The 15,941-nt window shown below is 51.4% G+C and overlaps 1 protein-coding gene across 1 annotated transcript; it reads left to right on the forward strand.

Annotated features, from left to right (window-relative positions):
- Positions 1–1,120: 1,120 nt before the first annotated feature.
- Positions 1,121–14,023, forward strand: LOC121851961 (hydroxyproline dehydrogenase-like; the record flags this gene model as incomplete). Its single annotated transcript, XM_042346025.1, has 5 exons — positions 1,121–1,267; positions 1,989–2,155; positions 5,251–5,361; positions 13,162–13,250; positions 13,771–14,023. Coding segments are annotated over 5 exons (702 nt in total), but the record flags the coding sequence as incomplete, so codon positions are not given.
- Positions 14,024–15,941: the final 1,918 nt, after the last annotated feature.

Consider the following 15,941-nt stretch of genomic DNA (forward strand, 5'->3'; position numbering starts at 1 on the left):
TTGACTTCACAGTGTGTTTTGTGAAGCGCTTTGAGACATCTGAAAGATGTGTTATTCGCACCATGTCGAATGCAAGGATTAATATTATTATTATTATTATTGGTGACATCATCCGCAGACATGGAGTTAACTTCCACATGTATGCGGATGACACCCAACTCTACCTTTCCTCCTCTACTCTCAACTCCACGACCACCGATGTCCTGACAGCTGCCTGTCCGACATCGAGTCCTGGACGAGAGACAACTTTCTTCAGCTGAACGTGCGAAAAACCGAGGCCCTCCTGATTGGCTCACGTCAGCGCCTCCGCACCTCAGGCGCTGACACCATCAGCATCCAAGGCTGCACTCTCCACTCAAAGCCAGTCAGGAACCTCGGCGTTTTGTTCGACCCTGAGCTGTCCTTTCTCCCTCACATCCGCACCACAATGGCACCGTCTTCCATCACCTCCGGAACATCACCAGACTACGGCATTACCTCACCCCTCACGCTGCTGAAACCCTGGTTCGCGCTTTTGTCACCTCAAGGCTGGACTATGGGAACTCTCTCCTCGCCGGCCTTCCCGCCACCTCCCTCCACAAGCTGCAGGTCATTCAGAACTCTGCAGCTCGTGTACTGTCCCGCACCAGGCTTCGCGACTACATCACTCCCACCCTCGCTCGCTCCACTGGCTCCCCATCCCCTAGAGGATCCCCCTACCTACCTGCCCGTAGCCTCCGTTCCTCTGCTCCGGTCTGCTCCACGTCCCCGCCCCAACCGCCCTACCATCGGTGGTCGGGCCTTCAGCCTCTCAGCCCCCAGGCTCTGGAACTCCATCCCCCAGTGCCTTCGCCTTGCTTCCTCCCTTTCCTCCTTCAAGGCCGGTCTCAAAACCTTTCTCTTTGACCGAGCCTTCAGCTCCCCTCTCGACACTCTTCCCCCTCCTCGCTCCCTCCCTTCGCTCCCCTCACCCTGACCATTTCCCCTCCTCGCTCCCTCCCTTCCCTCCCCTTACCCTGACCATTTCCCCCCTGCTCGGTCATGACCCAACTGTGTAGTGCCTTGGGACGTCCTCCTGACGTGAAAGGCGGTTTATAAATGGAATCTTGTTGTTGTTGTTGTTGTTATTATTTGCTCGCAGTACGCAGTCAGACGGCGCGTACGCATCCTCCTTGATGCTGAATACACGTACCTGAACCCGGCTCTGTCCCTGGTCACCATGACGATGATGGCGAAGTTTAATTCATCACAAGCCTGGATATGGAACACATATCAGTGTTACCTGAAGGTGAGAGTGTTTCACTGAGTCTCTAACCCTGACCTGGCAGTGTACACGGACGCACAGTGTAGAGGGAGCGTTACTGCGTCTCTAACCCTGACCTGGGAGTGTGGACGCACAGTGTAGAGTCAGCGTTACTGTGTCTCTAACCCTGACCTGGGAGTGTGGACGCACAGTGTAGAGGGAGCGTTACTGTGTCTCTAACCCTGACCTGGGAGTGTGGACGCACAGTGTAGAGGGAGCGTTACTGCGTCTCTAACCCTGACCTGGGAGTGTGGACAGACGCACAGTGTAGAGGGAGCGTTACTGCGTCTCTAACCCTGACCTGGGAGTGTGGACGGACGCACAGTGTAGAGGGAGCGTTGCTGCGACTCTCACCCTGACCTGGGATTGTGGACGCACAGTGTAGAGGGAACGTTGCTATGTCTCTAACCCTGACCTGGGAGTGCGGACGGACGCGCAGTGTAGAGGGAGCGTTACTGTGTCTCTAACCCTGACCTGGGAGTGTGGACGCACAGTGTAGAGGAGCGTTACTGTGTCTCTAACCCTGACCCGGGAGTGCGGACGGACGCGCAGTGCAGATGGAGCGTTACTGTGTCTCTAACCCTCACCCGGGAGTGTGGACGCACAGTGTAGAGGGAGCGTTACTGCGTCTCTAACCCTGACCCCGGGGAGTGCGGACGGATGCGCAGTGTAGAGGGAGCGTTACATTGCCTCTCTCTGCCCGCAGGCCGTCTCGGAGCTGATCGCGGCTGATATACACACAGCTGCGGAACGGAGAGTGTGTTTCGGACTGAAACTGGTCAGAGGGGCGTATATGGATAAGGAGAGGGCATCAGCCCTGACCCAGGGGAGGTCAGACCCCATCGCTGAGAGCTGGGAGGCCACTAACATCAGGTGCCATCCACACGCATCCCCTCCTCTCCCCACACACACACGCGCACACACATGCACACATCCCCCTCTCCTCAAACGCACCCCACCTACATACACGCACAGCCACCCCACGCAACGCAGCCCTCCCTCCACACACAGCCAACCAAACCCCCGTACACACACAGCTCCCCCTCACACACAGACAACCAATAATGTACGCACACAGGCCCCAACGCACGCAACAGCCCCCAACACACACACACACACAGTCACCCTTCACACTCAGGCTCCCACACAAACACGGACCCCCCCCCACACACACACACACCACAGTCCCCCCCCACGCACATACACAGCGCCCCGTACAACCCCCACACACATACACAGCTCCACCACACACCCAAACACACAGCACCCCCCACACACAGAGTCCCCTCCCCACACACACACAGCCTCCCTATACAAAGCCCCCAACACACACAGTACCCCTCCACACACTACGCCCCACACAGACACCCCCCCCTGCTCACAAACACCACAGCCCACACCACACACACACCCCCACCCTACACACCCACACAAATAGCCGGACCCCACACACACACACACACAGAGTCCCCACATACACAGCGCACCACAGAAGATACACAGCACCTCCACCCACACATCCACGCAACCCTCCATATAGAGCACCCCCAAAGCACACAGTCCCTTCAAATCCACATGGAGCCCACCCCACCCCACACACATAGCCCTCCCTCCATACACACATTCCCCACATCCAAACACAGACCCCCCCCTACAATAAAACCCCACCACACAAACAAGCAAAGCATCCCCACGCCCACAGACCTCTCACGATTCGTGCATCTGTACACAGCCACACACATACACACACCATAACCCCGGACACACACGTCCACCCAGCCACAGCCCCGCCACGTACACACACAGCCCCTCCAACCACACGCACAGGCACCCCAAAGATCACAGCCTCACCACACACAGTGCCCCCCCCCCCCCACACTCGCATCCCCACATACACAAAGCCCACCCATATGGAGCACCTCCAAAACAAACAGCACCCTCATCACACACACACACAGGCCGACCGCCACATACACACCGAGCTCCCCCCATCCCCACGCCACCGCATACACGCATACAGCCCTCCCCCACACACGCACACCACTGCCCCCTCACACACAGGGCCACCCCATGCACACATTCTCCCCACACGCACAGCCCACACCCCCCACACGCACATCACCACCCCACGCACACATTCCCCCCACGTATACACACAACGCGCCCCACGCGCAGCCCCCACCACATACACACCGACATCACTCCCCAACATATACACACACAGTCCGCACCAACACATATATACAGTCCCCACCCTCCCCCCAACACAGCCCCCCCACATACGAACAGTCACTCGCACAATCCCCCACGCCACATACACACTCACACACAGCCCCCCCCCACCCCTCCCACGGACACGCAGACCCCAACATACACGCACGGTCCCCCATAACCCCCATCACATACACACACAAAGCCTCCCCGCCACACACACACCTATACACACAGCCACACACAGCCACTCCACATACACAGCACCACCCCCACATATCCACACAAACATCACACCCCAACTTAAACACACGCCACCCCCTAAACACACACACAGCCCTCACAGACACACATGTAATACACAGACCCCATAACTCCCCCACATACACACACACACAGCACTCCCCCAACATACACGCACAACACCCCTCACATGCACACTCATACACAGCCACACACCCCCATCCACAGATACACAGAGCCCCACATACACAACCCCCATGACCCACACCACATACACTCAAAGCCTCCCCACAAACACACACACACAGCACCCCCTCCACACAGCCACCCACACATCCCCCCCACACACACAGCCCCCCCTAACATACATATAGCCCCCATTCCGCATGCACACACAGCTGCCCCAAACATACACACGCGCTCACAGCCCCTTTCATATACGCACACAGCCCTCCCGCATACAGACACAAAGCCCCCACCACACATTCAGTTCCCCACCACATACACACCCACACGCAAGGCCTCCCACACACCCATCCCCCCCACATATACACACAGCCCCCCCCACAACACCGCTATATCCACACAGCCCTCCATACACAGCATAGCACCTATAAACCCCCACCACGTACACAAACACCCACACAAACGCACGACACAGCCCCAAACAAACACATGCACAGACCCTCTACATCCCCCCCCCACGCACACAGCTACCCATACATACTCACACACAGCGCCGCCCCAACAATATACACATACACCGCTCCCCCCACACAAACAGCCCATAAACCCCCACCAAATACACACCCACAAAGCTCCCCAACACGGACACATCCCGCACACCTACCCACCCACACCCCCACCCCCACATACACAAAGCCCTCCTTCAGAAACACAGATGCACAGCCCCACCACCCACCCCACGCACACAGCCCTCAACACACAAAGACATTGCCACCCCCCACCGCGTACACCAGCTGCACAAAGCGCCGTACACACAGTCTCCCCACCGCGAACCCACAAACCACAACTCGGAGGCGACCAATTCTTACGACTGCGTCTTTTTTCTCGAGGGGTTATTATCGGGGCGCGCGCGGGGTCGGGAAACGTGGGCCAAGGTTTTGGCCGACCCGGGCATCACACCCGGGCCTCTCGCCGGCGAGGCGAGCGCTCGGACCACCGGGCGACAGAACCCCACGCGCTCCGCGTGAAAAAGTCGGTCGCTCCATTCTCGACCGTGTGTGGGAACCGCCGCCGCCGCCCCCCCCCCCCCCCGCGCGATCGGCTGCTGCGTTTCCCCCGACCAAACGTACAGCCGATTCACTGGACGGTATATCCTGCGAAGCACTTTGAGACGTCTCGGAGATGTGAGGGGGTGGGTGGGGAGGGGGGAAGAGTGAAAATGTTGACTATCCACCGAGATGTCGGCACAGGCAATATTCACCAAACGGCCTGGGGGAGAGGGGGGGGAGAGGGCGGAGAGGGGGTATAACGTGATTATTTTTGTTCAGTTACCAGAGAGTTTTGGACCATTTGTTGGAATTAAGCGCGAAACACAGAGACAAGTATCGCGTCATCGTGGCCACTCACAATGAACACTCGGTTCAACACACTCTTGGCAGGTGGGGTCTACGCCCCAACACCCCCCCACCACCCCGATCTCCCACCCTCTCCTGCCCAAGTTTTCCCACATCTCCCCCCCCTTTTCCTCCTCCCCCATATACTACCCCTCCACCCCCCCAAACATCTCCCCCCTCTCCCTCCCAATCTCCCCGTCTGCTCCCGCATCTCCCCTCCACCCCCTCTCCACCACATCTCCCCCTCTTCCCCACATCTCCCCCTACATCTCGCACCGCATCTCCGCACACTACGATCACACTATCTCTCTCCCCCTCACTCTGGCGCTCTCACTGTCTCGGAAGACATTCCCTCTGGCGCTCTCTGATTTTTCGCGCACTCTCTCTCTCTCTCCACAGTCTCGCTGTATCACTCTCACACACTCTCTCACACACACACTCTCTCTCTCTCTCTCTCTCTCTCTCTCTCTCTCACTCTCTCTCTCTCTCTAACTCTCTCTCTCACTCTCTCACTCACAGTCTCGCTATATCACTCTCACACTCTCTCTCTCACTCTCTCTCTCTCTCTCTCTCTCTCTCACACACTCTCTCTCTCTCTCTCTCTCTCTCTCTCTCTCTCTCTCTCTCTCTCTCTCTCTCTCACAGTCTCACTGTATCACTCTCACACACTCTCTCACACACTCTCTCTCTCCCTCTCTCTATCTCACAGTCTCGCTATATCACTCTCACAATCTCTCTCTCTCTTTCACTCTCTCTCTCACTCACACTCTCTCTCTCAGTATCTCAGTCTCTCTCACAGGCTATGTCAGTCTCACACTCTCTCACTCTATGTCACTCTCACACACTCTCTCTCTTACAGTCTCGCTATATCACTCTCACACACTCTCTCTCACTCTCACTCTCTCTCACAGTCTCGCTATGTCACTCTCACTCTCTCTCTCTCTCTCCCTCACTCTCTCTAACTCTCTCTCACTCTCTCTCACAGTCTCGCTATGTCACTCTCACACACTCTCTCTCTCCCTCACTCTCTCTAACTCTCTTCTCTCTCTCTCTGACAGTCTCGCTATGTCACGCTCACACTCTCTCTCTCACTCTCACTCACACTCTCTCACTCACACTCTCTCAGTCTCGCTATATCACACTCACACACTCACTCTCTCTCTCAATCACTCTCTCGCTATATCACTCTCCCACTCTCTCTCTCACTCACATTCTCTCTCTCACTCTCTCAGTCTCTCTCACAGGCTATGTCAGTCTCACACTCTCTCACTCTCTCTATATCACTCTCACACACTCTCTCTCACTCTCTCCCTCACAGTCTCGCTATGTCACTCTCACACTCTCTCTCTTTCTCTCACTATCTCTAACTCTCTCTCTCTCTCACAGTCTCGCTATGTCACTCTCACGCTCTCTCTCTCTCTCACTCTCTCTAACTCTCTCTTTCTCTCTCTCTCTCTCTCTCTCTCTCTCTCTCTCTCTCACAGTCTCGCTATAACATTCGCACAATCTCTCGCTCTCTTTCAATCTCTCACTCTCACTCAAACTCTCTCTCTCACACTCTCACTATGTCAATCTCACACTCTCTCCCTCTCTCACTCTCTCTCACAGTCTCACTATATCACTCTTACACTCTCTCTTTCTCTCTCACTCTCTCTCACAATCTCGCTGTATCACTCTCACCTATTTTCTCTCTCTCTCACTCTCTCTCACACACTCTCTCACACACTCTCACAGTCTCCTGATATCACTCTCACACGCTCTCTCTCTCCGTCTCACTCTCTCTCTCTCACAATCTCGCCATATCACTCTCAGACTCTCTGTCACTCATTCTTTCTCACTCACAATCACTCACTCACACTCTCTCAGTCTCGCTATATCACTCTCACACACTCACTCTCTCTCATTCACTCTCTCACTATATCACTCTACCACTCTCTCTCTCTCCCACTCTCTCTCTCTCTTTCATTCTCTCTCACTCACAGTCTCGCTATATCATTCTCACCCTCTCTTTCTCCACAGTCTCGCTATATCACTCTCACAATCTCTCTCTCTCTTTCACTCTCTCTCTCACTCACACTCTCTCTCTCCCTCTCACTCTCTCTCTCACAATCTCGCTATATCACTCTCACACTCTCTCTCACTCACTCTTTCTCACTCACTCTTTCTCACTCACTTTCTCTCTCTCACTCTCTCTCACTCACACTCTCTTACTCACACTCTCTCAGTCTCGCGATATCACTCTCACACGCTCACTCTCTCACTCACTCTCTCTCTATATCACTCTCCCACTCTCTCTCTCCCACTCTCTCTCTCTCTCTCTCTCTTTTACTCTCTCTCACTCACAGTCTCGCTATATCACTCTCACACTCTCTCTCACTCACTCTTTCTCACTCACTCTTTCTCACTCACTCTCTCTCTCTCACTCCCTCTCACTCACACTCTCTCACTCACACTCTCTCAGTCTCGCGATATCACTCTCACACGCTCACTCTCTCACTCACTCTCTCGCTATATCACTCTCCCACTCTCTCTCTACCACTCTCTCTCTCTCTCTCTTTTATTCTCTCTCACTCACAGTCTCGCTATATCACTCTCACTCTCTCTCTCTCACAGTCTCGCTATATCGCTCTCACAATCTCTCTCTCTCTTTCACTCTTTCTCTCACTCACACTCTCTCTTTCACTCTCTCTCAGTCTCTCTCACAGTCTCGCTATGTCAATCTCACTCTCTGTCTCTCTCTCTCTCTCTCACAGTCTCAATATATTACTCTTACACTCTCTCTTTCTCTCTCACTCTCTCACAATCTCGCTGTATCACTCTCACCTATTCTCTCTCTCTCTCTCACTCTCTCACACACTCTCTCACACACTCTCACAGTCTCCTGATATCACTCTCACACACTCTCTATCTCCCTCTCACTCACTCTCTCACAATCTCGTTATATCACTCTCACACTCTCTCCCACTCACTCTTTCTCACTCAAACTCTCTCACTCACACTCTCTCAGTCTCGCTATATCACTCTCACACACCCACTCTCTCTCTCACTCACTCTCTCGATATATCACTCTCTCTCTCACTCTCTCTCTCTCCCACTCTCTCTCTCTTTCATTCTCTCTCACTCACAGTCTCGCTATATCACTCTCACTCTCTCTCTCACATTATCGCTATATCACTCTCACAATCTCTCTCTCTCTTTCACTCTCTCTCACTCACACTCTCTTTCGCACTCTCTCTCTGTCTCTCTCGCAGTCTCGCTTTGTCAATCTCACACTCTCTCCCTATCTCACTCTCTCTCACAGTCTCACTATATCACTCTTACACTCTCTCTTTCTCTCTCACTCTCTCTCACAATCTCGCTGTATCACTCTCACCTATTTTCTCTCTCTCTCACTCTCTCTCACACACTCTCTCACACGCTCTCACAGTCTCCTGATATCACTCTCACACGCTCTCTCTCTCCCTCTCACTCTCTCTCTCTCACAATCTCGCCATATCACTCTCAGACTCTCTGTCACTCATTCTTTCTCACTCACAATCACTCACTCACACTCTCTCAGTCTCGCTATATCACTCTCACACACTCACTCTCTCTCACTCACTCTCTCACTATATCACTCTACCACTCTCTCTCTCCCACTCTCTCTCTCTCTTTCATTCTCTCTCACTCACAATCTCGCTATATCATTCTCACCCTCTCTTTCTCACAGTCTCGCTATATCACTCTCACAATCTCTCTCTCTCTTTCACTCTCTCTCTCACACACACTCTCTCTCTCCCTCTCACTCTCTCTCTCACAATCTCGCTATATCACTCTCACACTCTCTCTCACTCACTCTTTCTCACTCACTCTTTCTCACTCACTTTCTCTCTCTCACTCTCTCTCACTCACACTCTCTTACTCACACTCTCTCAGTCTCGCGATATCACTCTCACACGCTCACTCTCTCACTCACTCTCTCGCTATATCACTCTCCCACTCTCTCTCTCCCACTCTCTCTCTCTCTCTCTTTTATTCTCTCTCACTCACAGTCTCGCTATATCACTCTCACTCTCTCTCTCTCACAGTCTCGCTATATCACTCTCACAATCTCTCTCTCTCTTTCACTCTTTCTCTCACTCACACTCTCTCTTTCACTCTCTCTCAGTCTCTCTCACAGTCTCGCTATGTCAATCTCTCTCTCTCTCTCTCTCTCTCTCTCTCTCACAGTCTCGCTATATCACTCTCACTCTCTCTCTCACAGTCTCGCTATATCACTCTCACAATCTCTCTCTCTCTTTCACTCTTTCTCTCACTCACACTCTCTCTTTCACTCTCTCTCTGTCTCTCTCACAGTCTCGCTATGTCAATCTCACACTCTCTCTCTCTCTCACTCACTCTCTCTCACAGTCTCACTATATCACTCTTACACTCTCTCTTTCTCTCTCACTCTCTCTCACAATCTCGCTGTATCACTCTCACCTATTTTCTCTCTCTCTCACTCTCTCTCACACACTCTCTCACACACTCTCACAGTCTCCTGATATCACTCTCACACACTCTCTCTCTCCCTCTCTCTCTCTCACATTCTCGCCATATCACTCTCAGACTCTCTCTCACTCATTCTTTCTCACGCACAATCACTCATTCACACTCTCTCAGTCTCGCTATATCACTCTCACACCTCTCTCTCTCCCTCTCACTCTCTCTCTCTCACAATCTCGCTATATCACTCTCAGACTCTCTCTCACTCATTCTTTCTCACTCAGTCACTCACTCACTCACACTCTCTCAGTCTCGCTATATCACTCTCACACACTCACTCTCTCTCACTCACTCTCTCACTATATCACTCTACCACACACACTCTCTCTCTCCCACTCTCTCTCTCTCTTTCATTCTCTCTCACTCACAGTCTCGCTATATCATTCTCACCCTCTCTTTCTCACAGTCTCGCTATGTCACTCTCACAATCTCTCTCTCTCTTTCACTCTCTCTCTCACACACACTCTCTCTCTCTGCCTCTCACTCTCTCTCTCACAATCTCGCTATATCACTCTCACACTCTCTCTCACTCACTCTTTCTCACTCACTCTTTCTCTCTAACTCTCTCTCTCTCTCACTCTCTCTCACTCACACTCTCTCACTCACACTCTCTCATTCTCGCGATATCACTCTCACACACTCACTCTCTCACTCACTCTCTCGCTATATCTCTCTCCCACTCTCTCTCTCCCACTCTCTCTCTCTCTCTCTTTTATTCTCTCTCTCTCACAGTCTCGCTATATCACTCTCACAATCTCTCTCTCTCTTTCACTCTCTCTCTCACTCACACTCTCTCTCACTCTCTCTCAGTCTCTCTCACAGTCTCGCTCTATCACTCTCACACACTCTCACTCTCTCTCTTACTCTCTCTCTCTCACTCTGTCTCTCTCACAGTCTCGCTATGTCACTCTCACACACACACTCTCTCTCTCTCTCTCTCTCTCTCACAGTCTCACTATATCACTCTTACACTCTCTCTTTCTCTCTCACTCTCTCACAATCTCGCTGTATCACTCTCACCTATTCTCTCTCTCTCTCACTCTCTCTCACACACTCTCTCACACACTCTCACAGTCTCCTGATATCACTCTCACACACTCTATATCTCCCTCTCACTCACTCTCTCACAATCTCGTTATATCACTCTCACACTCTCTCCCACTCACTCTTTCTCACTCACACTCTCTCACTCACACTCTCTCAGTCTCGCTATATCACTCTCACACACTCACTCTCTCTCTCACTCACTCTCTCGCTATATCACTCTCTCTCTCACTCTCTCTCTCCCACTCTCTCTCTCTTTCATTCCCTCTCACTCACAGTCTCGCTATATCACTCTCACTCTCTCTCTCACAGTATCGCTATATCACTCTCACAATCTCTCTCTCTCTTTCACTCTCTCTCACTCACACTCTCTTTATCACTCTCTCTCTGTCTCTCTCACAGTCTCGCTATGTCAATCTCACACTCTCTCTCTCTCTCCCTCACTCTCTCTCACAGTCTCACTATATCACTCTTACACTCTCTCTTTCTCTCTCACTCTCTCTCACAATCTCGCTGTATCACTCTCACCTATTTTCTCTCTCTCTCACTCTCTCTCACACACTCTCTCACACACTCTCACAGTCTCCTGATATCACTCTCACACACTCTCTCTCTCCCTCTCTCTCTCTCACATTCTCGCCATATCACTCTCAGACTCTCTCTCACTCATTCTTTCTCACTCACAATCACTCATTCACACTCTCTCAGTCTCGCTATATCACTCTCACACGCTCTCTCTCTCCCTCTCACTCTCTCTCTCTCACAATCTCGCTATATCACTCTCAGACTCTCTCTCACTCATTCTTTCTCACTCACAGTCACTCACTCACACTCTCTCAGTCTCGCTATATCACTCTCACACACTCACTCTCTCTCACTCACTCTCTCACGATATCACTCTACCACACACACTCTCTCTCTCCCACTCTCTCTCTCTCTTTCATTCTCTCTCACTCACAGTCTCGCTATATCATTCTCACCCTCTCTTTCTCACAGTCTCGCTATGTCACTCTCACAATCTCTCTCTCTCTTTCACTCTCTCTCTCACTCACACTCTCTCTCTCCCTCTCACTCTCTCTCTCACTATCTCGCTATATCACTCTCACACTCTCTCTCACTCACTCTTTCTCACTCACTCTTTCTCACTAACTCTCTCTCTCTCTCACTCTCTCTCACTCACACTCTCTCACTCACACTCTCTCATTCTCGCGATATCACTCTCACACACTCACACTCTCACTCACTCTCTCGCTATATCTCTCTCCCACTCTCTCTCTCCCACTCTCTCTCTCTCTCTATTTTATTCTCTCTCTCTCACAGTCTCGCTATATCACTCTCACAATCTCTCTCTCTCTTTCACTCTCTCTCTCACTCACACTCTCTCTCACTCTCTCTCAGTCTCTCTCACAGTCTCGCTCTATCACTCTCACACACTCTCACTCTCTCTCTTACTCTCTCTCTCTCACTCTGTCTCTCTCACAGTCTCGCTATTTCACTCTCACACACACTCACACTCTCTCTCTCTCTCTCTCTCACTCTCTCTCTCTCACAGTCTCGCTATATCACTCTCACACACTCTCACTCTCTCCCACTCTCTCTTTCATTCTCTCTCACACACAGTCTCGCTATATCACTCTCACACACTCTCTCTCACTCTCTCTCTCTCTCTCACTCTCTCTCTCACTCTCTCTCTCACTCTGTCTCTCTCATAGACTCCGTATATCACTCTCACACTCTCTCTTTCTCTCTCACTCTCTCTCACAATCTCGCTGTATCACTCTCACCTATTCTCTCTCTCTCTTACTCTCTCTCACACACTCTCTCACACTCTCTCACAGTCTCCTGATATCACTCTCACACTCTCTCTCTCACTCTCTCACTCTCTTTCTCTTATAGTCTCACTATTTCACAGTCACACACACTCTCTCTCTCTTTCTCTCTCTCTCTCTCACTCTCTCTCTCTCACAGTCTCACTAGTTCACTGTCACACACTCTCTCTCTCTCTCTCTCACTCTCTCTCTCTCTCACAGTCTCACTATTTCACTGTCAGACACACTCTCTCACTCTCTCTCACAGTCTCACTATTTCACTGTCAGACACACTCCCTCACTCTCTCTCTCTCACAGTCTCACTATTTCACTGTCGCACACTCTCTCACTCTCTCTCACAGTCTCACTATTTCACTGTCAGACACACTCTCTCACTCTCACTCTCTCTCTCGCAGTCTCACTATTTCACTGTCAGACACACTCACTCTCACACACTCTTTCACTCCAGAATGCGGGAATTGAACATAGAGAAAGATGATGGAATTGTTTGTTTTGGACAGTTGATGGGCATGTGCGACCATGTGTCAGTCACCCTGGGTATGTCACTGTCTCTGTCACTGTGTGTCACCGTACGTGTCATTGTGTGTGACTGTGTCCGTCTCTGTCACTGTGTTTGTCACATGTGTGGCACCGCGTGTGGCACTGCCGGTGCGTGTCGGTGTCTTTGTCACTGTGTGTGGGGGTCACTGTATCTGTCCAAGTGTCTGCATCTGTGTCTGTCCTCTCTTCTCCGTTTCTGTAACGGTGACACAGGAGGGTGTGGTGTAGTGACTGTTCACTGAGTCGCAGGGTGTGGTGACTGTTCGCTATGATGCAGCCCGTTGTAGAGACTATTCGAGGAGTAGTAACTGTTCGAAGTGCAGTATGTGTTCGAGGTGTTCACTCGCTGATGCAGTGACTGTTGTTGTGACAGAGACATGGTGTGTTGTAGTGACTGTTATTGTGACACAGGCGCGGCGTAGTGTGGTGACTGGTATTGTGACACAGACGCGGGGCAGTGCAGTGACTGTTACCGCGCCACAGATGATGCGGTGTAGTAACTGTTATTCTGACGCAGGCATGGCCGGCTACATGGTGTACAAGTCGCTGCCCTACGGAGCGGTGGACACAGTGATCCCGTACCTCGTGCGCAGAGCTCAGGAAAACCAGGCCGTTCTCCAGGGAGTGAGACAGGAGCAGAAGCTACTGCGGAGAGAACTGCGTCGGAGATTCCGACTGCCGGGCGCTCGAACTACGCCTTCCTGAACCGTCCCATCAGCCGATCAGCCCCCGAGGATCACAGCGGGAACGGGCAGGAGGTCCGGCGGCATCCAATAGGAGAGGGAAATTAGTTAACGATTTAGGTCGATCGCCTACAGTCTGAAGAAACATTATCTTGGCTCAGTCGGCTGTGCGGAGTCCTGCAGCTCAGTGGTTAGAGCACTCGCTTTGCGAGCGACTGACCCGAGTTCAATTCCAGGCAGAGGGCGAAACCTCGGGCAAGTTTCCTTACTCCGCACAGAGCCTAATAATAATCCCTCCACAACCAAAAACAATAATAAATTGGTCATTTTCAATCTACGACTGTTTGTGGGACATTGCTGTGCGCAATTGGCTGCCGCGTTCGCCCACAAATATACAGTCAATTCGCTTTACAGTGTGTTCTGCGGAGCGCTTTGGGACGTCCTCCCGACGTGAGAAGCGCTATATCAAATGCGAGGATTATTATTATTATTTTCCTCGCTCCATGGATGGTGTTGACAGCTCCATGGACCTGTTGGCTTTTGAACGTTGGAATAAAACATTTTTAAAAATATGTGCTCGTGACAATCAGCGCAATTTTTTCTCTCTCTGTGAGTCTCTCTCATTCCCTCTCTCTGTCTCTCTGTCTCTCTTTTTCAGTCTCTCTCAGCTCGACTCTCTCTCTGTCTCTACTTTTTTCTCCCTCTCTATTTCTCCTCCTCTCTGTATATCTCCCAACTCTCTGTCTCTCCCTATCTCTTGCTCTCTTTCTCTCTTTCTCTGTCTGTGGCTCTTTCTCTACCTGTCTCTCTACCTCTTTCTTTCTTTCCTTCTTTCTTTCTTTCTTTCTTTCTTTCCGTCTTTCTTTCTCTCTTTCTCTCTCTCTCGGAGAGAGGAAAGTTTCTTTCATTTCCTTCTCTCTCTCTCTCTCTCCTGGTATCCTGTAGCTCAGTGCTGAGGCACTCACCTCAAAAACGAGACACCTGAGTTCGATTCCTAGACGGGGAGAAACGTCGGTCAAGTTTTCTTACTCCACACACCCGCGTCTGTTTACTTTGCAATAAATAGGAACCCGGTTGATAGTCGATTGTCAGATCTGTCTGTCCGTGTGTCTGTCTGTCCGTGTGTCTGTCCGTCTGTCCGTGTGTCTGTCTGTCTGTCTGTCCGTCTGACCGTGTGTCTGTCTGTCTGTCTGTCTGTCCGTCTGTGTCCGTCCGTCTGTCCGTGTGTCTGTCTGTCCGTGTGTCTGTCCGTGTGTCTGACCGTGTGTCTGTCTGTCTGTCTGTCTGGCTCAGGACCTGTGTGTGTTTGCGTCTGTTTGCACGTCTGTTTGTATGTGTCTCTGTGCGTGCATATGTGTGTGTGTCTGTGTATGTATCTGTGCCTGTATGTCTGTCTGTGTGTGTGCCTGTATCTGTGTGTGTATGTGTGTGGCGTTTTGTGCGCGTCTGTGTATGTCACCACGGCTCAGTTGTGTGTGTCTATGCGTGTGTTTGTGTGTGTGTGTCTGCGCCCATGTTTGCATGTGTATGTGTACCTTTTTTGTGTGCGTGCGTGTGTGTCACCACGGTTCAGTGTGTGTACGTTTGTCTTGGTGCATATGTTTGTGTGTCTGTGTGTGTGTGAGTTTGTCTGTTTGTGTGCGTTTATCTGTTTGTCTGTGTGAGTGTACCTGTGTGTGTTTGTGTATCTATCTCACTCTATCTGTGTCCCTCTCACAGGGTAAAGTGTAGTGACTGTGTTTTGTCTATATAGAGGTTCTCACTGTCAATATCAGATTATATAGAGTTGTCACTGTGTCTGTGTGTATGACTGTGTGTGTGTGTGTGTCTGTGTGTATGACGCTGTGTGTGTGTGTCTGTGTCTGTGTGTATGACTGTGTGTGTATGACTGTGTGTGTGTGTCTGTGTGTAGGACTGTGTGTCCGTGTGTATGACTGTATGTGTGTGTGTCTGTGTGTATGACTGTGTGTGTGTGTCTGTGTCTGTGTATGACTGTGTGTGTGTA

Source organism: Callorhinchus milii, unplaced genomic scaffold (assembly GCF_018977255.1).
Source record: "Callorhinchus milii isolate IMCB2004 unplaced genomic scaffold, IMCB_Cmil_1.0 Scaffold249, whole genome shotgun sequence".
In the NCBI taxonomy this organism is placed as follows: Eukaryota; Metazoa; Chordata; class Chondrichthyes; order Chimaeriformes; family Callorhinchidae; genus Callorhinchus; species Callorhinchus milii.